Here is a 23,424-nt window from a genome sequence, read left to right on the forward strand (position 1 = left end):
GGCAACACAGAGAAACTTGTGGGGAAAAAAAAGAAAAAGAAAAAAAGATTAGCATTGTTCTGGAAACAGCTTTGTAGTTCAGGCTAGCCTAGGAACTCACTATGTAGTCAAGAATAACCTTGAATTACTGATCTTCCTGCCTCTACTCCCCAAGTTCTAGGATTATAGGCATATGCCACCATTTCAGACTTGGTGGATTGTTTAAAGATTGGTATATTTATTTGTGTGTGTCAGTATGCGTGAGTGCATGTGCCTGTGCATGAATGGGGAAGCTAGAAGGAGGTACTGGCTCTTCTCTGTCACTTTCCTTTTGATTTGTATTTTGTTTTTGTTTTTGAGAATGGGTTTCTCTGGCTGCTCTGTGTATCCCTGGCTGTCCTGGAGCTTACTCTGTAAACCAGGCTGGCCTCAAACTCACAGAGATCAGACTGCCTCTGCCTCCCATACATCACCACCATTTGCTAGACTGAGTTAAAAGTCAAGGTTGGTAAACGTTTTTTAAATAAAGACCGTCTTTGAAGTGTCTTTGCTCGCCTGCATTTAGTGCTTGACCCACGTAGATGCTGTATGCCTAAAGATGGCAGAAGACCCCCTGGTACTGGAGTTGTGGGTGGTAGGTTCTGGGAACCAAACCTAGGGCCTCTGGAGAGCAGCCAGGGCTCCTGTTCTACTGAGCCGTCTCTCCAGCCACTACTGCTTATGCTTTTTAAGATTTACTTTTTAAACCTTTTATCTATTTGTGTATTTATTTATTTTTTATTTATTTATTGAACTCAAGATCTCTGGAAGAGCAGTTGGTCTTAAACACTGAGCCATCTCTATAGCTCCAAGATTTAATTTTTTAATAGTTCTTTTTTTCTTTTTTCTTTTCCTTTTTTTTTTTTTTTTTTTTTCGGAGCTGGGGACGGAACCCAGGGCCTTGCGCTTGCTAGGCAAGCGCTCTACCACTGAGCTAAATCCCCATCCCCTTTTTAATAGTTTTTAAAAAAGATTTATTTATTTTATTTATATGAGTAAACTGTGGCTGTCTTCAGATACACCAGAAGAGGGCATCAGATCCCATGACAGATGGTTGTGAGCCACCATGTGGTTGCTGGGATTTGAACTCAGGACCTCTGGAAGAGCAGTCGGTGCTCTTAACCTCTGAGCCATCTCTCCAGCCCCCAAGATTTAATTTTTAATTAGTATGTGTGTGTGTCAGATGTGGGAACATGCATGGTACCCTTGGAGTCCAGAAAGGGGTGTTGGATCCCCTGGAGCTGGAGTTAACGCCCATGAGCTGCCTGGCATGGTTGGTGTGACCTGCACTTGTGAGAGCAGGACCTGCATGTTCCTCAGCCCAGTCAGTAAAGTGTATGGTCAGCCGTCACTCCCTGAATATCTGGATACTCACTGTCAAGATCCAGTGGTGTCATTCATCTGTGTATGAGTGTCAGGGTGTTGATGTATATATGCACATCTTATTAGAATGAGTGTTTGTGTGTATATTAAAGGACAGTATGGTGGAGTCGGTTCTGTCCTTTCACCTTTATGTGGGCTCCAGGGGTCAATCTTAGGCTGCCATATTTGCATGGCAAGTGCCTTCCTTTCCTGTTGAGCTGCTGTGGCTTGTATACATACACTTCTTTTATTGTTGAAGTTTCAAAGTAAGTTGACATTCTGACACTTTCCTCTGAATTTATTTTGAGAATACTTTCTAGTTTACCTAAGTTCTATTTGAATTAATTTAAAAAATTAATTTAAAAAACTTGAGGCAAGGTTTACCATGTATCCCATTCTGGTCTCAAGCTTGACATTTCTGCCTCTTCCTCAAACATGCTGAAATATAAGCAGTGCATTACCACATTGCCATGAATTAAGCTTTTGTTGTTCTTTGAGACAGTGTTTCACGTAGCCCAGGCTATCCTCAAACTTGCTATGATGTAGTGGCTGGCCCTGAACTCCTGTTCTCCTTCTTCACTCCCTCAATAGTTTAGATTACAGATGTATTCAACCAAGCCCGCCTTTGCTTTAGCTCAGGATCATGGTGTATGTCAGTTACAGCAACGAATGAGTCAATGTATTCTAAAATGTTTTAAAATTACTGTATGTGAGTGTATGATGTCTATGTGTACTAGGGGGTGTGTGTGTGTGTGTGTGTGTGTGTGTGTGTGTGTGTGTGTGAAAGGGCAACTTTGTGGTGTTGGTTCTCTCAGTTTTGTGGACCCCACAGCTTGAACTCCTGTCCCTAGGTTTCCCAGGCAAGCCTTCACCTGCTGATTTGCTCATCAGCTCAAGTCATTCATATCTTCATATTAATATAACTACAAGGAAACGAGGAAATTATTGTAATTTATGTAATTTAGCTATTTTTCTAAGAAATTTAAATTTGGCCAGGTGTGGAGGTGCACACCTTTAATCCCTGCACTCAGGAGCTAGAGGCAGGCTGATTTCTGTGAGTTCAAAGCCAGCCTGCTCTACACGGAGTTCAAGGATACCTAGAGCTACATAATGAGAGCCTGTCTTAAAAAAAAAAAAAAAACAAGAAAAACTTTGACATTTACAAAACATTATTTTAACATTAAGAGTATATATGGTCATAGTGATACACTCTTGTACTTTATACTTGGGGAGGTAGAGGCAAGAGGATCAGGTTAAGAGTTCAAGGTCACCTTCAGCTCCATAATGGGTTGGAGGCCAGTATGGGCAACAAAGGTCAAAGGTAAGTGTAGTGGTGCATGCTTTTAATCCCAACACTTGGGAGGCCGAGGCAGGTGGATCTCTTTGAGTTCAAAGGACTGCTGAGCTTACATGGTAGAGAGACAGAGACCAGCTTGTGCTTTTCTCAGTGAGTAGTAGTGGTTGAGTGTTTGGTTAATATGCACAGAGTTGGGCCCTGGGTTTGATTCCCAGTGTGGCAGAGCAAGGAACAAGGGAATAAGGAAGGGAAGGGAGAAGGAGTTTAGCTAGTATGGTTGCTGCCTGTGCTCAGGCTAGAGAAGCCTGGGTTCCAGGGTATACGGTATAAGCTATGCAGTTAGACCCCACCGCCACCTTAAAAAGGAGAAGGAAATAAAACAGGCGATTGCAGATTATTGTAGATGCTGTTCAGGAAGTAAATAGGATGATAGAAAGAAGCAGGCATGTTGACTGAAACGAGCTTATAAAAAAGGTTCTGTTGATGCAGAAGGCAACTAGATTCACACGAATAAATATTTAGGTCTGAAATGTTTAACATTTACATTTAGAATTTCCCCGATTCTAGGAAAAAATGAAAATATATTATTTTCATAAATGATTTCTACTATTTTTAGCCATTATTTTCAAACTTGACTTCCCAGCAATGTATAACTTTTGGCAACTCTTTCCAATAAAAGGTTTTGCAGAGCTGAGAATTGAATTGAGGGCTTATATGCAGGCTGTGTGATTTGGAGAGCTCTTGTCTTCCCACCCTCACCCCCCATTTGGTATCTGACCACTGAATTTTCCATATTATGTTAGTGTTGCTTTTCCTTTTATTTGTCCCTCTGCACACCTGTAGCTGATATCCCTCACTCCCATGGGCTTAATTACCATTGTTCATCACTCCATACGGACGTCTTTGATTAACAAGTACTTATCTTCCCACTTATGTTCTTGGTAGGGATATAGTGCTTCTCTTCCTCTTTCGCTAGAGTTTTGGTTTCAGTCACATTACCTATTGGACATGAATATTTTTTAACATGTTTAAAAACGAACTTACCCCCAACGTCTGCTTTCCTTTATCTCTGACCATCTTTTTTTTTCCTTTCTTTTCTTTTTTTTTTTTTTTTTTTTTTTTTTTTTTGGAGCTGGGGACCAAACCCAGGGCCTTGCGCTTCCTAGGCAAGCGCTCTACCACTGAGCCAAATCCCCAACCCCGTTCTCTGACCATCTTACCTGGCCAATCTTTACTTCCCCTCTCCCTCACTTTAGTTATTAGTATGATCTTTTTTACTTAACTTATTAGTTTTATTATTTTTTTTGACAAGGTCATAGCAGCAGATCTGGAACTGTGCCTTCATTTTCTGTGCATTTATACTTTCTTTCCGTGTCATAGTTTTCTCTTGGGGGCGGGAGGGGTGGCATATTGCCTAAGCTGGTCTTAAATTCCTGAGCTCATTTCCCTGCTTTAGTCTCCCAAATGGCTACAAGCATGCACGGTGCTGATTTCCTTTGGCGGAGTGTCTCAGTCTCTCTCTCTGAGTCGGTTTCTATCATCATGGTACATACAGGCTGTCAGTCTCTCACTCCACACGTCACTCCTTGCAAAGGAAGAAAACTCTGTAGTATCCACCACTATCCCCAACTGGCACAGAGGAAGTACTGAGCATTTCTGAATGAAGAACTGTTTTTTTTCCAGTATTGGTAACCTATAAAGTTTCCATTTCTCTAAAATGGAAGTCTGGGACTGGTGTGTACCTGGGAGGTCATGTGCCATACCCTGGGATCAATTGCAATACTGAAGAAAGAAAACCAAGGAAATCTGATCAAATAATCTTCACACTTAGTCTCTAGCTAAATTTCTTGAAATGGCTTCTTTCTGAGTAGAAGGCTTTGGGTGTAGATATCCCTATCTTGTGAGTTTTAGCCACACTAAGCATTTGTATTCTCTCCTGACCTTCATAAAAGCATGCTTCTTTTAATTTTTTAAAGATTTATTTATTTATTATATATAAGTACACTGTAGCTGTCTTCACATACACCAGAAAAGGGCATCGGATCTCTTTACAGATGGTTGTGAGCCACCATGTGGTTGCTGGGATTTGAACTCAGGACCTCTGGAAGAGCAGTCAGTGCTCTTAACTGCTGAGCCATCTCTCCAGCCCCTTCTTTTAGTTTTTTAAACATCTTATTTATTTGTTGTTGAGAGGGGTGTGCACATGCTGTCAGTGATGCTGTCAGTGCACACATGCTGTCCGTGTGCACATGCTGTCAGTGATGCTGTCAGTGCACACATGCTGTCCGTGTGCACATGGCAGTGAGAAGACAACTTTTGGGAATCTGATCTTTCCTTCCACCATATGTGCTCCTGGGATTGAACTCAGTCAGGCTTAGAGCAGCTGGCAACTTTGCCCACTAAGTTACCCTACTGACCCAGTTTTACCTATGGACTGATTGATTTGTTATTTAAGCTGCAATTCTGGATTGCCTTTTATGAAGACCCAAGTACGGATTATGGTGGTTTCATATCCTCCCACAACCAAGTGTCTTTTTCTTCACACCTCACCTATCACATCAGACTAACTATTGTTTTTATTCTTCCACCAAACTGGGAATTCAGTGCGCACGTAATAAGTGTGTGTTGACTAAATGGATAAATATCTAAAGGTCAAATTGCTAAGCCTAAGCTCATTTAAAGTTCTCTTTGTGCATTCAAATTTTTGTCCCTTACTGTTGGTGCCAAGTTATGCTAAAACTTCCAAAAAGTTTTTCCATAAGTCTTTTGGCTTTTTTCTCTCCCGTAACTCCATTTCTAAGGGTATCTAACATTCTCTGGCATCACAGAGTGCACAAACATACATGTGTGCAAAACACCCACCCATATAAAATAATACAGACATTTGAAAAAAGTTATTCCCCTCCTCTGTTGCTATCTGTTGTATATTAAGTATTCCTTCTTGTTTTGATTTGCTTTCCCACAAGACCCTACTTTAGTTGAATATGTTTACTGATAAATTTACTGATAAATTCCTTTTTTTTGGTGAATTTTTTATTCAGCTTTATATGCTTAGTTGGTAACAACCATACCTGAAAGTACATGACTAGGGGTTGGGGTTTTAGCTCAGTGGTAGAGCGCTTGCCTAGCAAGCGCAAGGCCCTGGGTTCGGTCCCCAGCTCCGAAAAAAAGAAAAAAGAAAAAAAAAAAAAAAGAAAGAAAGAAAGTACATGACTAGTTTTGATTTCAGAGATTGTTTTTGGTGGTGGTGGGGTTGAGAGAGGGTCTTTCTATGTTAGCCTTGGCTTGCTTTGAGTTAGTGATGTAGAGCAGGCTGGTCTTGAACTCACAGAGATCCACCTGTCTCTGAGTGCTGAGACTAAAGCTGCATGACAATATTCCTGACTTTTTCTTTTTTAAAGTGAGCTAGTAATCAAGTGTTTCATTCTTTTGTTTTAGCTGTTTTTGTCTCTATCTCTATGTCCCTGTCTGCCTTTCTCTCTCTTTTTGAACAGCCTGAATGCTCTTTGATGACCTTTATAATAAATAGTCTATTAAGGTCATCACTCAGGTGAAAGGCATCGGAAAGTCTGGTTTAAAAGATTGATTGTAGGGGTTGGGGATTTAGCTCAGTGGTAGAGCGCTTGCCTAGGAAGCGCAAGGCCCTGGGTTCGGTCCCCAGCTCCGAAAAAAAGAAAAAAAAATGATTGATTGTAAAAGAGTTCATGAGACAGCCAGCAAAATCTGAATAGTAACCAGGTATTTCCTATTAGTTTATTGAGAGTTGAGAAATGGTTCTGTTTCTAATTTATTTTCTTTCAGCACATGGCAGCTAGGTTTTCTTACAAAGGAGTGTTTCTTTTTCTCTACTGGTTACCTTCAGGTACAGTTTCTAAAAAGAAAGTGTTTAGTGCGTCTTTATACTTCTAGATTTTTGGGAGCTCATACTTATTTTTATTTTCTCTTCCCTCTCTCTTTTAAAAATAGCCCACTGTTGTGGCTCTATGGGAGCAGTGACTTTTCTCTGTCTTTGACTATATTAATTATAGTTTTCCTTTACTCCTGCTTTGTCTGTTTTCCTCAGAATCTCCTCTTCCCCCTGTAATAGTTTTGCTCTCTCTTTTTTTAGGTTGTAGTTTCAAGTGTCTGATGACTGTTAATTACCCCTATCTCTTCCTTTGCTTTGTCGTCGTCGTCATCATCATCGTTGTTGTTGTTGTTGTTGTTTGTTTTTGCTCTTTTCTTTAGACAGGGTCTCACCATGCAGACTCAGCTGTCCTGGATCTCACCAGGTCCACCAGGTTGTCCTTAAACTCAGAGAACTATCTGCATCTGCCTCCAGTGTGTGGGATTAAAGGCGTGTGCACCCTGCCTGGCTAACTTCAGCAGATTTTTCATTTTGTTTGGTTTGGTTTCGGTTTTTCAGGATAAGGTTTCTCTGTGTAGCCCTAGCCATCCTAGAACTCACTCTGTAGACCAGGCTGGCCTCAAGCTCAAAGATCCATCTGCCTCTACCTTCTTAATGCTGGGACTAAAGGCGTGTACCACCACCACCTGCTTTTTTTTTAATTTTCTGTTACTGCATTTACTATGACATGTATATGTGTATGGGTGTGCACATGCCAAGTAGAAATGTGGAGGTCAGGGCACAGCTCCCAGGCTGGTTTTCCCCTTTCACCTTCTGGGTTCTAGGGATTGGGGTTCAGTTGTTAGGGCTTGAAATATATGATTCTCTTGTCTCTGCCTCCTAAATTCTGGGATTATAGTTGTGTAGCACCACAGCTATTTTGTGTGCGTGCGTGTGTGTGTGTGTGTGTGTGTGTGTGTGTGTGTGTGTGAGGAAAGGGGAGGGGGAGGAGAGAGGATGTCCTAGTGTGGAAAGTATTTTGTAGCTGAGAATCACTTTGAATTTCTACTCTTCTGTTAGAATTATAAACTACCATGCCTAGTATAAACCTGATTTTTTTTACACTAATTTTGAGGTAAATAACTTATTAATGATTTTTTTCTACATTTAGATTTGAGGGTGTCCTTCCCATGTTACTTATATGACCTTGAGTCCTTATCTCATAAAACAAGCTATATTTAACTCAAAATAAATAATGATTATATAATGGAAATAATTTCTTCTCCCTTCAGAATAAGTAAGGGTGTTTATCTTGGAGGATGTCTGGCAGCAAGGAAGCCTGTTATTTGGTGGTGCTAAGTTTTTAGACAATTGCTATACTCAAAATTCTATTTAAAGGACTCTCCAACGTTTGTTGGCCTCCTGTGTCTTACTCCAGAGAGCAGCAGTCTCTGAGGAGCCTCCCTTTTCAAAGAATTCATTTGTTTTTATCTAGAACAGTAGGGCAAAGCAGTCCCTATAAGCCATCTGGACTTAGAGGCATTTTGCTTCATCAGAGGGCTGATTCTTTTTTAGATCCTGACATAAGTTGGTATTGTCCACTACTTTTTTTTTTTAAAGCAGTGTCTAGTTGCTCCCAGGAGACTTCTGTCTGAAGTTTCATCAGTATTGTTGCTGGCCTGGTAGCTGTTAAGATGAAGAGTATCTGGTGAAGATTTGTTTATTTTACATATTGAGAATTCCCATTCATAGGCTTTAACTGTCTGCTTAAAAGAGCGTATAGGAGAGACCATGGTAAGAGGAATAGGGAGAGAGACTTATGCTATAACATTTTGGAAGTATTCAACCAACTCTATTATGGTGGGGGTGAATAGCCAGAATTTCCAGAAATGAAGTCATTTAGTAGTTAGGAAAATGCATTTTTTAATCCTGTTTTTATATATTTGGTTGTGAGCCTAGCCTTTAACGGCTGAGCCATCTCTCCAGCCCATAACTTTTCTTTTCTTTCTTTTTTTTTTTTTTTTTCCTGGAGCTGGGGACTGAACCCAGGGCCTTGTGCTTGCTAGGCAAGCGCTCTACCACTGAGCTAAATCCCCAACCCCCCTATTTTTAATTAAAAAAAAAAAAACCTGCCACCATGATTTGCTAGTTCTCTAACTTTACCATGACTGTTCTGATGCTACTAGCCAAGTCTACTTCAGGGTGACCAACTCTGTAAAATCATGCCAGTGTAAAGATAGTAAGTCATATCATCAGTCAGTTATGAAGGTCCCTATACATAACTACTAATTTAGGGTTGTTTCTTTTTTTAACATGTCTCTGGCTGCCAGCATGGTGGCATATACTTATAATCCCAAAGGTCCAAAGTCACAGGCAGGCAGATCACAAATTCCAGGACAGCCTGGGCTACATTGTGAGCTCCTATTTCTAAACAACAAACCTGCATTCTAAACAAAAAGTCTGCATTACAATAATGGTTCAAAAATCTTATTTTGCACACAAATGCTGTTATATATAAATTATAATAAAAAGAATCACCGGGTTGGTGAGATGGCTTATCACTTGCTGCATAAGTCTTATAACCTAAATTTGATCTCTATAATCTATGAAAGGTAGAAGGAAAGAATTGATTCTACAAAGTTTTTTGGCCTCTACATTTGTGACTCATCTGAGCTCCCCTTCCAACACATCATGTGCATGAACACACATATGCATGTGCACACACACACACCACCACCACCACCACCACCACCACCACCACCAACACCAACAATAATGTTTTAAAAATCACAGCAGGTAGTATTTTTCCTAATAATTGGCCAGTATTCCAGAAAGGACTCTGAGCAGTCTCTACCTAGGGAGATGGAGTTACCACCCATCAGATTACATGGACTGAAGAGAAGTAGCATGAAATAAGAAGAGACATTTCCCACAGAAGACCTTGTGTATAGACAGAAGCTGTTTTCTGTAGCATTTGGAAAGCTTGGGTTAGGTGCAGTGGTTTGCATTTAAAGTCCTGGAACTTGCAATGCTGAAGCAGGAGAACTGCCTCCAGTGTGAGGCCAGCTTTTAACAGTAGTTCTGTGTCATCAAGGGCTACACAGTGAGTCTGTCTCAAACAAACAAAATAAAAAATAGGAAAAGAAAGGTTAATACACAGCAAAGGATTAAAAAATTGTACTTTAAAACTAATGAATATTTTTTATTGTGCTAGTTGTGCTAGTTATAATAACCAAGATGTGGAATCAGCCAAGATGCCTCTTCAGCAGCTGAAAAGATAAAGAAGATATATATTATAATATATAATGTATATATTATGCATGTTATTATATGGTATGTAGTTTTATTCAGCCATAAAGAAGAATAAAATTATGTCATTTGCAGAAAATTGTATGGAAGTTAAGGTGTGATAATACAGGATCACAGAGACAAATATCTTGTTATACATGAAAATATAGGGGAACTATAAGGGAAGAGGAAGGGATTCAGAGAGAGAGGAGATGGGGAAACGGATGGTAATGGGAGGAAGAAACTTAGAATACTGTGTTCTCTCTGCAGCAGAGTGTGGACTTACCTGCACACATGCTGATGTGGCAGGAAAGCAGAAGGGGAAGTGCTGGGGGATTAGTGGGTGGAGGGAAGGGTCTATTAGGTGAAACTTCACTCCCTCCCTGCCCCAGTTTTGTGGTTCTTTGGCTTTTTTGTTTCGTTTTTGGTCAGTTCTGTGGAAAGTGCTCTACCATTGAACTATACTCCTCAGCTAGTAAATCAGAAGACTTCTCTTTGTAATTTATAATTTTTTTGTGTAAATTTCAGCTTTTACTTTGAAACTTTAGTTATTGATTTATTTGTATTACAAACATTTTAGAACCTATCATCACTTTTTCTACTAGGGTTACATCAGTACATAAAACAATGCTTTTATGATGCCTGCACTGTGGCAAGGATAGTAAATAAGATAAATTATTAAAATAGTCAGTATGGGGTATGGGAATAATTGCTCTGAAAAAGAGTAAGGAGGGGGAAGATGGGAGAATAAGGAGGTCTCACTAGGAGGGTGATGTTTGTGCGAAGGCATGAAGGCCAGTGAAGAGGGAGCAAGCCATTCTTCATCCAGGGAAGAGAATTTCAACTAACAGGAAACAAGTGCCAAGGCTCACTCCTTAAGCCTCAGTACTACAGTCTCTCAAAAGGAGTTTGATATCAAACAAATAGGATGGTGGGAAAAGATTGTGTGGGTTCCAAGATACCCATTGTATGGGCCGTGGTAGATAAACTTTCAGATCTTGAGCAGAAGAGAAAATCTGACTTCCTTTGAAAGGATCTACCTAACTGTTTTGTACTTTTGAGGATCAGGGTGAACGAGAAAAGATCCTTAAGGAGGTGAATTCTATAGCAATAATTCATACAATAGATAATGATGGCACAGAGCACAGTGGTGATGAAAGGCAGGCATATTTGAGATAGATTTGCTGATAGTATTAGACATGAATACAGTCATTTAATGAACCACAGACCAAGAAAAGATCAGGTTTCAACAAGCTTAGTTTAAGCTTGTCTATTAGAATCCAAATATGTGGCCTAGTAAGTAGACCGTGGACATGCAAATTTGAAGTTCAGGTTTGGACTAGAGATAGAAAATTGGAAGTTGTCAGCATAGGTATTATTTAAAGCAATGAAAATAGATGAGCTCACCAAAGAAAAGAGCAAATGAGAGGTGAGGAGATGACTGATGGGTAAAGAGCTTGCTGCACAAGTGTTAGGACTTGGGTTCTTTTTTCTTTCTCCTTCCTTTCCTTCCTTCCTTCCTTCCTTCCTTCCTTTCTTTCTTTCTTTCTTTCTTTCTTTCTTTCTTTCTTTCTTTCTTTCTTTCTTTCTATAGTTTTAATGTTAGAATTACTATCCCACTGGAGAGATGGCTCAGTGGTTAAGAGCACTGACTGCTCTTCCAAAGGTCCTGAGTTCAATTCCCAGCAATCACATGGTGGCTCCTCACCATCTGTAATGGGATCTGATGCCTTTTTCTGGTGTGTCTGAAGACAGCTACAATGTACTTCTATAAATAATTCTTTTTTAAAAAAACTTTAAAAATTACTATCCATGAATGGAATACTTGTTTGTTTGTTTGTTTGTTTGTTTGTTTGTTTATTGAGACAAGGCTTCTTTGTGAAGCCATGGCTGTCCTGGAACTTGCTCCATAGACCAGGCTAGCCTTGAACTCATAGAGATCCACATGCCTCTGCCTCCCTGAGTTTGAATTCTAAGAGCCTACATAAGACCGGGGTAAGGTAGTACAGGTTGGTAATCCCAGGGTTCCTTTATGAGATGGATTCCCACACAGGAGAATCCTTAGAGGCTTGTGGGCCAGCTAGCTGGTCACAAGAAGTAGTGAACAACAAAAAGACATTGTCATGAACCAATACCTGAAGTTGTCCTCTGACTTCCTCAGGTGCACCTGCCCTCACACATGTGAACACAAACACACAAGCGGACATCTACAGAGTCAACAAGGAGGAAGCCAGTTGCTATGGCACTATAATACCACCTATTAGGGAAGGGGAGACTGAGGCAGGGGGATTGTGAGCTTTAGGCCACTTTAACAACGTAGTAAGGTCTCCTTCAAAAAACAATTTAAAGGGCTATTAAGATAGCTAAGTGTGTATGGGGTTGGGTGTGGGGCAGAGACTGGAGAGAAAGATGCCTCTGTGGTTAAGAACACTGGCTGCTCTTCTAAAGGTCCTGGGTTCAATTCCCAGTATACACATGGCAGCTCGTAACTGTCTGTAACTCCAGACCCAGGGGTCTGATCCCTCACACAGACACACAAGTAGGCAGAGCATCAACATAAAATAAAAAAGATAGTGAAGAGGACGAAGGCACTGCGTCCTAGCCCTGCGAGCTGGGATCTGAACTCCCATTTCTAAAGCCCATCTAAAAGCAGGAGAGAGCAGACGCCACAGATTGTCTTCAAACTTCCACCATGCATGTAGTGAGCGACACGTATGTGCACATACATGAGTACGTTTTTAAAACAAACAAAAGAAGAACAACTGAAAATGTGTCCGAGGACGGAGCACTTCAGTATGAAAAAATGGAGGAGCAGTGAGTAAAGAGCAGCAGAGAGGACAGCGAGAAACTAGGAGGGAAGTAGGGAGAGCCAGAGGGACAAGAGAGCAAATGGTAGATGCGCTGATAGAATGATTAAGATGGAGACCAAGTAAGGTTTAATGACTTCATTTGACCAGTCTTTTTAAAAATTATATTTGGTTGGTAGTAATATTCCTAGCCAAGGTTCTTTCTTGAGTTTAAACCTATATCATTAGTAAATTCACAAGATTACTTATTGCTGATCTTTTTATCATCGTCGTCGTCGTCGTCGTCGTCGTCGTCATCATCGTCATCATCATCATCATATATAAGTACACTGTAGCTGTCTTCAAACTCACCAGAAGAGGGCATCAGATCCCATTACAGATGGTTGTGAGCCACCATGTGGTTGCTGGAAATTGAATTCAGGGCCTCGGAAGAGCAGTCAGTGTTCTTAACCACTGAGCCATCTCTCCAGCCACTTATTGCTGATTTTATTTATTTATTTTGTAGTGCTGGAAATAGAACCCCTGCTTCCTACATGCTAGGCAAGCACACTACCGTGGAGCTGCATACACCCCCAACTCCAGTATTACTTGTTAAATAATCACTCCACACATAGTATTGTTATTCTTTGTCTCTTCTGTATATACTATGGATTGGAGATTTGCCTCCAACTTAAAATGAATATGCAAGCATGCTAAAAGATTTTATTGTAGTGGGATATATATATTCTCTTTGGTGAATGTAAAGTGATAACACCTTATACTACTATATTCTGTATTTGAGGTTTTTGGTATAATGTTAGAGAAGCTTAAAATTAACCCAATTTCATGATTTTCCAGATCTCTTAGATACTACTATATATTTAATATATGTGTTTAATGTATATAATTTATTTTTTTTTAATTTTATGTGTGATAGCATGCATGGACAGGGCAAAGGAGTGAGTTTTCTCCTCCTACCTTTTGGGTCCTGGGAATCAAATTCAGGTCATCAGGCTCGGCGATAGATAGATGACTTTATGGAGTCATGTCATCAGCTTGTTTGTTGTCGGCTTTTGAGATTTTTGCATGTAAGTGTGTCTGTGTACCGCATGTGCACCTGGTATCTTTGGAGGCTAAAAGGCTGTCAGATTCCCCTGGGACTGAAGTTACAGAAGGATGTGAGCTGCCATGTGGGTACTAGAACCAGAACTCTGGGGTCCTCTCGAAGAACAGCCTTAACCTTGAGGCATCTCTCCAGCTCCTAATTATTATCTTTAAAAAACAGGTGTTGAAAAATATAAAATAGAGTTCATTTTCAATAGTGAAAGTGTACATTTTTCTTTATTAGAAATTCATTGAATTTGAAGACTCTCAAGAACAGGAGAAAAAGGATTTGCAGACACGAGTGGAGTCTCTAGAATCTCAAACAAGACAACTCGAACTCAAAGCAAAGAACTATGCTGACCAGAGTAAGTAAAATGCCTTTCTCCTCACTAAAGAGTGGACTCCTAGGGAGTGATTGGCCCTGTCATTTGAATATGCGCTGGGAATTGTCATCACGGGGTGCAGTGTGAGATCTGGGTGCTCTGATAATAGTCATTCCCTTTTGTGCCCATTGTGCTTGACACACATACATGCAGCTATGGCTGAGCCACAGAAACCTGCCTGACTTCCCTCTTTAGTTGAGCCGTCAGCCTGTTTGTGGTTATGTATGTTCTTTGTTACAGACAGACACATGCGTGTGGAGCAGTTCTGACATTGATGAAGCACACACAGCTCCATTGGTTCTGTATTGCTTTGAAGTTTACCAATATAAGAGAAACTAGCCTTGAGTGTGTATAAAAAGTGACTGTTCTGTTCTTTTTTGATGAAAAGGTAAAGGTCATTTAGGGTAACAAGTTCATTTTTCAGATTTGTTTTTAAAACTCTTTAAAAACTTTTTATGTTTGTTTGTGTGTTTTTTTTTTTTAATGTGTGCCAATGTTTGCCTGTCTCCGTGTATGTGTGTGTATCGTGTGCATGCCTGGTGCCCTTCCTCGCAGGTTGGAAGAGGGCATCAGATTCCTTGGAACTGGAATTAGAGAAGGTTGTAAAATACCAGTGGGTGCTGGGAATCCAACTCTGGCAAGAGCAGCAAGTGCTCTGAATTTTTGAGGCATTTCTTCAAATCCCCCAGGTTCATTTTTAATGCAACTACATGTTATTTCTGACTTTTAAAATTATTTCAAATCTCATGGATAATTTTGCCTTTTGCTAATGAAAATGGACAAAGTTTTAAAAAGTGAAATTTATATAAAGCACTGGTAAAAATTACAAAAGGAATTGAGAAACTTCATGGTCCCTTTTCTCTTTAAGTTAAATTAGTTGGGGGGGGGGGCAGGGCACACATGGCATGGTGTCCATGTGGGTGTCAGACGACAACTCAGAGGAATATGTCTTCTTTTTCTGCCGTGTGGATCCAAGGGATTGTCTTAGCTTATCAGCCATGTCCTATCTCATGTTATGCTTCTCAGGTCACTCGTTAGGGCTTTATACCAACGCCTGCTGTTGTGTTTTGGTTTTTTGAGATGGGGTCTCCTTACTATGTAGCTAGTCTGGTATCAAGCATCGTCCTTCACAGGGCTGGATGACAGGAATTTGCCTCCAGACCCAGATGTGATAGCTGCTGTTAAGGAAGTGCCAGTTGTCAGGGATAACTTCCAACACCAGAAAGTGAAGTGTATGTGAGAATGGAACTAAGTGCATCCTCTAGAACTCTAGGGCCTACTTGAGTACATACAGACCAGTAGGAATTTGGAGCTCAAACACTAGAATTCAGGAATTCACAGGCTATTTAGCAGACATTATGGATTTCCAGTAGAGAGTTGGTTTCAGAAGCTAATGAGCAAAACAAGGAGCTATATCCCATGACTTTATTTTAAGCTTGCTGATACATAAGAGTTATGCAGCCTCCTTTTGTTAATTAAGAAATCGGTGGTTTCTCTAAATTTTGCTGTAGACTCTGCTAAGAAGCCTGAGAGCTTGTGAGGTGCTCTAGTTCAGACTCAAACACTGTGAACAACACTCATCTGGAACAACAGTTTGTGGCAGTAGCATTTGGTACACTTTTAAGAGTTGAGTATCCTATATTCAAATAAGAAAAATTGGCCTTTTTTTTTTTGAGACAGTCTTACTTTTTTTGAGACAGTAACCCAGGTTTCTGGAACTCATATAGTCTATGCTGGCCTTGAACTCACAGTAGTCCTTTCAGCCTCCCAAGTGCTGAGAATACACATGTGAGCTATGCTCAAGGAAGTGTGGTTATTGAAGATAATATTTTAATCCTAAATTAATTATACTGTTTTATGAAGGATTATATAATGCCTTAGTTTGAGTTTTATTGCTATGAAGAGACACCATGGGGTTGGGGTTTAGCTCAGTGGTAGAACGCTTGCCAAGGCCCTGGGTTCAGTCCCCAGCTCCAGAAAAAAAAAAAAAAAAAAAAAAGAGACACCATGACCAAGGCAACTCTTACAAGGTCAACATTTAATCTGGGCTGCCTTACAGTTTCAGAGGTTCAGTCCACTATCATCATGGCAGGAAGTGTGGCAGCATCCAGGCGGGCATGGTGTTGGAGAAGGAGCTGAGAGTTCTGCATCTGGATCCTTCTGTAGCCAGGAAAGACTGTCTCTTCTGCACTGGGCAGAGCTTGAGCACCAGGAGCCCTCAAAGCCCGCCTACACCAGTGACACACTTCTTCCAACAAGGCCACACCTCCTAATAGTGCCACTTCACATGGACCAAGCATATTCAAACCACCACACATAGTATTCTAGAACTACACAATAAAGACATAATGGGCTGGAGGGATGGCTTAGAGGTTAACAGCACTGACTGCTCTTCCAAAGGTCCTGGGTTCAATTCCCAGTGACCACATGGTGGCTCACAACCACCTGTGATGGGATCTGATGCCCTCTTCTGGTGTGTCTGGGGACAGTGACAGTGTACTCACATACATGAAATAAATAAATAAATCTTTAAAAAAAAAAAGGCATAACAGAACCAGACAAATTTTCATTATTTTGCTAAGTGGTGTGGTGCACACCTTAATCCTAGTACTCAGGAGGCAGAAACAGGTGGGTCTTTGAGAGTTCGAGGCCAGCCTAGTCTACAGAGTAAGTGCCAGGGCTGTTACACAGAAAAACTGTCTCAAAAAAACCAAAAAGCAACAACAACAAAGGTTTTTTTCATTATTTTAATGATCATTTTTCTTTGTACAAAGTACTGTTTTTGCTAAGACTTTTTCTTTTTGACTTATCTAAAATCTTTTTAGACATAAAGTGATATGTTTCTGTTGTAAGAAATTTGAGCAAAGCTCCTTTTGTACCTAAAATTACATTAAATGTTTCTTATCTGTATTCGTATCTCTGAGTACCTACATATATGCATATGCACCACCTTTGTTCCTGGTGCCTGAGAAGGGTGTCAGGTAACTACAGCCATGTGCCTGCTAAGAACCTGTCTTGCTCCAATTCAGGAACAGCAGGAGCTCTGAACCTTTGAACTGAAATCATATTTTTATTTGATAATTTGTTTCACATTGAGCAGAACTACTGTTGCTTTTCCAACAAAAGGTAGATCCAGTGGATAACTCTCCTGACCCCTACCCCAGGCACATTATTAGCCTTTGTTTTAAATTTTTTTAAAGATGTATTTATTTATTTATTTATTTATTTATTTATTTATTATGTAGCTGTTTATTATATATATATTGTAGCTGTTTTCAGACACACCAGACAGACCAGAAGAGGGCATCAGATCTCATTACAGATGGTTGTGAGCCACCATGTGGTTGCTGGGATTTGAACTCAGGACCTCTGGAAGAGCAGTCGGTGCTCTTAACCACTGAACTATCTCCCCAGCCCCATTATTAGCCTTTTTAATCACTAAAAATAAAAAGCAAAACTTTTTCTTCTTTCTGATGAATGTAAACAAAGCATACTTGTTAGGTTTTTAGTTTTTCAAGAGAGGGTTTCTCTGTGTAGCTCTGTCTGTCCTAGAACTCCATGTAGAACAAACTCAAACTGGCCTCAAACTCAGAGCTCTGCCTGCTTCTGCCTCCCAAGTGCTGGGATTAAACATGTGTGCCACCACTGCCTGGCCTAGGTTTGTTTTCTAGCTTAGTGAACCACACTCAGTGTTTTGGATTTGTCATGTTCTAGGAAATCTGTGTGTGTGTGTGTGTGTGTGTGTGTGTGTGTGTGTGTGTGTGTGTGTGTGTGTGTGAGAGAGAGAGAGAGAGAGAGAGAGAGAGAGAGAGAGAGAGAGAGAGAAAGAAATCTATTCTCATTTCTCTTGTCAGAAGTATTAATTATCATATCTTTATTTTAACTCCAAGGTTTTGTTTTGTTTTGTTTGAGACAAGATTTCTCTGTGTGTAGCCTCAGCTGTCCTAGAACTCACTTTGTAGACTAGGCTGGCCTTGAACTCACAGAAATACTCCTGCCTCTATCTCCAGAGTGGTGGGATTAAAGGCATGGGCCACCATGCCTGGCTATTTTTTCCTTTTTCAAAAATATGTAGACCTTGTGGGGGAGGGTTAATTAGCTTTACCTCCAAATTTCCTGAATGAACTAAAGCCCCTCAAAATATTTTTTTTCTTTTTTTCGGAGCTGGGGACCGAACCCAGGGCCTTGTGCTTGCTAGGCAAGCGCTCTACCACTGAGCTAAATCCCCAACCCCCGAAATATTTTTTTTAATGTTCTTACACATGTCTCTGGAGACTGAAGGAATTATCTTGGGCAACATCTTCAGAAATGCTGCCTACCTCATTTGAGACAAAGTTATTGATTTGGCTCACTAATTAGACTGCATTGCTAGCCAGAGAGCTCCAGGTATCCTCCTGTTTCTGCCTCTCCAGTGCTGGAATTATAAGCATATCTTCATGACCAGCATTTGCACCTGAGTTCTGGGGATTAAACTCAGGTATTCAAGTTTGCAAAGCAAGAACTTTACTAACTGAGCTGTTTCCCCAGACTTTATTTAGTTCCTTAATTAAAATGAGAGGGGGGAGGGGAGGGAAAGGTGTTTGTAGCACGTGTGTGGGGGTCAGAGGACAACTTTTTTTTTTTTTTTTTTTTTTGGTTCTTTTTTTCCGGAGCTGGGGACCGAACCCAGGGCCTTGAGCTTCCTAGGTAAGCGCTCTACCCCTGAGCTAAATCCCCAGCCCCCAGAGGACAACTTTTGAGTCAGTTCTCTCTTTTCACCTATTGGCACTGAAGATCAAGCTCACATTGTCAGGGTTCAACCTGAGCCATTTCCCTGGCTCAGCCCCGTAATTGAAAAACATTATTTCACTTGTGTGCATATGTGTGCGTGTGACTATGCCCATGTGGAAGTCAGAGATAGCTTCCTGGAGTTGGTGTTCTCCTGCCGCATGGACCCTAGGAATCGACCCAGACTCAGCATCACATAGCTTTACCTGCTAAGCCAGCTCCAGCCCCAGGCCCCTTAGTTAAAAAACAATGGTGGCAAGAAGTAGTTATATCATTGGACTCTACACTTTTGGGAATCCAGGCCTGGAAACGAGATTTTGTTTTGTTTTTGTGTTGTTGTTATTGTTGTTTGATATTTAGTTTGCTGGTGACTGTTTTTCAGCCTGTTTCAACACAGGGTTTCTCTGTGTAGCCCTGGCTGTCCTGGAACTAGCACTGTAGACCAGGCTGGCCAAGAAATCACAGAGGTCAATGTGCCTTTGCCTCCCGATTGCTGGAATTAAAGGAGTGGACCACCACTGTGGAATAAGAGCTTTTTAAGAGATGAAAATAAATTTCTGCAGACTATGTCACACTTTGTTTTATTTTATTTATTAACACAGGCTCTGGAGATAGAATCAGTGCTGGCCTCAAACTCTCCGTCCCTCGAGCCTCAGTCTCCTGCATGCTGAGATCAGAGTGTGCAGCTACATTGGTTTCCATTTCTAAGTTTTTTGTCTGAACAGTGGAGATTCTCTAGTTGTAAATTTCTGAGTTTGTCAGCCTTGGTTGATTTATTTCAAAGTCCACATTCTTTTTAAAGTAGTTGTTAGAAGCCCAAGTTCTTCTCTAAAGACCATTTCCTATTTTAAAAGAGGAAATTTTGGTTGTGGTTTTCTACGTGAAAGCAAGAAAAGGTAAAGAAATAGGAACTGAATTAAAGGGTATTCTTCACCCCTTATTTTTTTTTAACATTTATTTGGGTTGAGGGGGTGTGCATGTGTGCCACAGTGCATGTGTGGTAATCAGGAGAAAGTGTATATGGACGCTCTCTCCGTCTTACTACCATGCGGGTCTTGGAATTTGAAGCAGGCCATAAGGCCTGGTGGAGGTTTCCTGTGCCAACTGAGCCACCTCAGCAACCGATGGACAGCTGTTGAGAGAGTGGTTTATCAGACAGTGATGCGGCCTAACTGCTGAGAGGCTAAGTCTCTCAGGAATCTTGTCACGGTTCTGTGGTAATGCTTGAGTTTGGAGATTTCTGGTTGTTCTTCTCTCAGAACAAAGCATTTGAAAAGCTTTATGTTCTTTCCCCAAAATAATGGCGACACTCCTGTTAATTAACACTGCATGGTTCTTTCGAAGGATCTGAACTAGGTATGATGTTTGGTAAGAAATATGTAAATTGAAGAAGTCCAATTTGGAACTTTACAGCTAATCAATTTTGCCATTCACAGTATGGTAGTAATTTTATTTTTAATCAGAAAATACCTTCTACACTCATCATTTCTGTTTTATTTTACATTTTATACTTATATTTGGTCTCTGTTTTATCTTATAAGCTACTTAGGGTCAAGTAAATGTAGACATTTAAGCACAGTTAAGTATGAACTACAGTGTGTTTAGCATTCCACAGTGCTGTGTTCTGGCTATGGTACAGAAGAATAAGATAGAGCCCTGGTGTTCAAAGAAATCACACTATTGAGAGGTAGGAGGGGGAAGGTTAGGGCCATAGCTGTCTAGTTATTTCATTTGTTCTTACAACACTTAACGTTGTACCTTAAGTATTTCTCCATTGTATAACCTTTATTTATTTTATATGTATTAAATATATTATATATGTACACATACATTTATCCTGATTTTTATTTGTTATTGTGCAAACAGCACACGTTTGGTTATTAGAGGCAACTTTGTTAAATGAGTTCTCTCCTTGCAACCTTTACATGGATTCTGGGCATCTAACTTGGTTACTAGGCTAACCAAGACATTTTGGCAGTTCTGATCAGTTTTTAGAAGTTTTTAAGATTATATTTATTGTGCATGTGGAGGTCATAGAACAACCTTCCACCTTGTGGGCTCCAGAGATTGAACTCAGGTCATCAGGCTTGGCAAAGCCAGTGCCTTTACCTACTGAGCCACCTCACTTTGACCCTAATCAATTGTTTAAATGTGGATACTTTGAACACCTAGAAGCTGTGCTATCTATCTGTTAGTAATTCTTGTTTCTCCTGAAGAACTATGTATCTTGCCTCTAATGAGAATTATTTAATAGCCATTTCTTTTTCTTTTTTTGAGACGTGGTCTTTCATGTAGTCCACGCTGGTCAGTATTTGCCTTTCCAAATACTGTCAACGTGCTCTTCTCTGTGTCTCTCTCCTTTTCCCTCTTCCCCCTTCCCTCTCCCTCTCCTTGTCTCACTTCTTAAATTTTGGCTGTTCAGAAAAAACTTGAGGCGAATGTTATAATAATATTTTGACTTGATTATCACATTAATATTTTCTAGACCAAAAGATGGTAACAATATTGAATGCTACTTCAAATCCTTCACTAAATAAATCAAGGCGCAAATAGGCTGGTATAAAGTAGAAGCAGGAAAATGAGAAGTTCAGGACTAGTCCGGTCTACAGAGTAAGTTCAAGGCCATTCTGGGCTCTATGAGAGAGAGGGAGGGAGGGAAGGGGGAGAGAGGGATGGGAGAGGGAGAGGGAGAGAGAGAAACAGACAGAGGTAATACAACAATCAAGGTAGAGGTAAATGTGAGCCAAGTAGGAATTGTAGTTCACTGGTTGGGGAACTATACAGGGGGATCAGAACAAACAAAACCCAAAGCTTCCTTTACCGGATGGATGGATGGATGGATGGATGGATGGATGGATGGATGGATGGATAGATGGATGGACATTTTTTTATTAAAATGAAGGATATTAACAGTAAATACTGTTTCACATCTATAGGTTTCCCCTCTTGTCATAATCTTCTTAGAATATATTTAAGGAAGCTGGTCAAGAAATATGAACATTTTTAGTATTTGATAGTAGTTGTGTGCTGTCATAGTTTTTGATTTTGGACATTTTTAAACAACATATTAGTACTGAGAGTAAATGCTAATATTATTATATATTAATATATTTTTATATCTAAGTACACTATAGTTGTCTTCAGACACACCAGAAGAGAGCATCAGACTCATTACAGATGGTTGTGAGCCACCATGTGGCTGCTGGGATTTGAACTCAGGACCTCTGGAAGAGCAGGCAGTCCTCTTAACAGGTACAAACTGTTTAGGCTACTTGCTCTGGAACTGATTGCCTTACACTCAGCTCCTGAATTTAGATTACTTTCCCTAAGGTAACCTAAAGGTGTTATTCGCCTTTGTGATGTGATGACAAAAAACAGAGATTTAGTGTGCATTGATTTTCTCTCTCTCTCTCTCTCTCTCTCTCTCTCTCTCTCTCTCTCTCTCTCTCCCTGCCTACCTATCTATCTATCATCTATCTTTATCTAGGTATCTATTTTATATACATTGGTGTTTTACATGCATGCATGTCTTGTGAGGGTGTCGGATCTGGAGCTGGAGTTACAGACATTTGTGGGCTGCTATGTGGGTGCTAGAAATTGAACCAGCATTCTCTGGAAGAGCAGCCAGTGAGTGCTTTTAACATCTGAACCATCTCTCTAGCCCCAAGATGGCATTAATTTTTAAGCTGTGTGAAAACTGTTCTCTAACTCTGCCATGCTTCCTTTGAATGGAATCCTTTGTATGATTTAATATTAATTCCAAGTTGGCAGATGTTTGCCTGCATGTATGACTATGTACCACTCGTGTGCCTAGTACCAGAGGAAGTCATAAGAGATTATCAGGTCTCTTGGAATGGAGTTATGGGTGGTTGGGAACTGCCATGCATCCATTGGAAGAACAGAGTGTAATTTATTTGCTGAACCATCTCTCCAGCTCTATTTTTGAGACAGAATCTCCTTATTTGAACCAGGCTAGACTTGAACTCACAGAGATTTGTCTGCTTCTACCTCCCCAGTGCCAGGATTAAAAGCATGCTTGCTTGAAAATTTATTTTTAAAAATTAAATGGAAAATATTGAAGTCTAAAAACATGTATTAGACTTGTTGATCTTTTCCCCCTTTTTGTACCTCACCAAGACGTTCATTTACCTCTTCTATTTGATAAAGATCTTAGTCTAATAAAACACTCTACGCCTTCATCTTGAAACTTTGTTGTTGGAAGGAAAATACCTCTTGTTTCTTTTTCAAAGGAATAGTCACTTTATTAGTTGGAAACTATGTAAAAGTAGTAAGGTTATCAACACACTGTGTTGTAAAAGAGTAAATGGCTCTAAGCAGACCTTCCAAAGCAAATCTGTTACTGAGTTGATTGATGGTTGGGTTTTAACACCTCAGAAGGAGTAGACAGTTTTAAGTTTACAAGGTCTGTTTTCATGCCTAAACCTTGTTTGGTTTTTTTTTTTTGCTGTGCTTTTCAGTAAATGTTACTATTCTGAGAGGAGGCAGGGACGTGGCTAGGTGGTAGCTTACACAGTGTAAGGCAGACCTTCACTTCAGTCTTCAGTACTGCAAAGGAAAAGAAATCTGAAGACG

The 23,424-nt window shown here is 40.3% G+C and overlaps 1 protein-coding gene across 8 annotated transcripts in view; it reads left to right on the forward strand.

Annotated features, from left to right (window-relative positions):
• Spag9 (sperm associated antigen 9) overlaps positions 1 to 23,424 on the forward strand; it is a 128,270-nt gene that overhangs the window by 7,213 nt on the left and 97,633 nt on the right. For all 8 annotated transcript variants that reach the window (XM_087573131.1, XM_087573133.1, XM_087573132.1 and 5 more), the window contains 1 exon segment: positions 13,926 to 14,046. In XM_087573131.1, coding sequence (XP_087429257.1) covers positions 13,926 to 14,046 — 121 coding nt within the window.

This window comes from Rattus norvegicus, chromosome 10, assembly GCF_021556685.1.
Source record: "Rattus norvegicus strain SHRSP/BbbUtx chromosome 10, alternate assembly SHRSP_T2T, whole genome shotgun sequence".
In the NCBI taxonomy this organism is placed as follows: domain Eukaryota; kingdom Metazoa; phylum Chordata; class Mammalia; order Rodentia; family Muridae; genus Rattus; species Rattus norvegicus.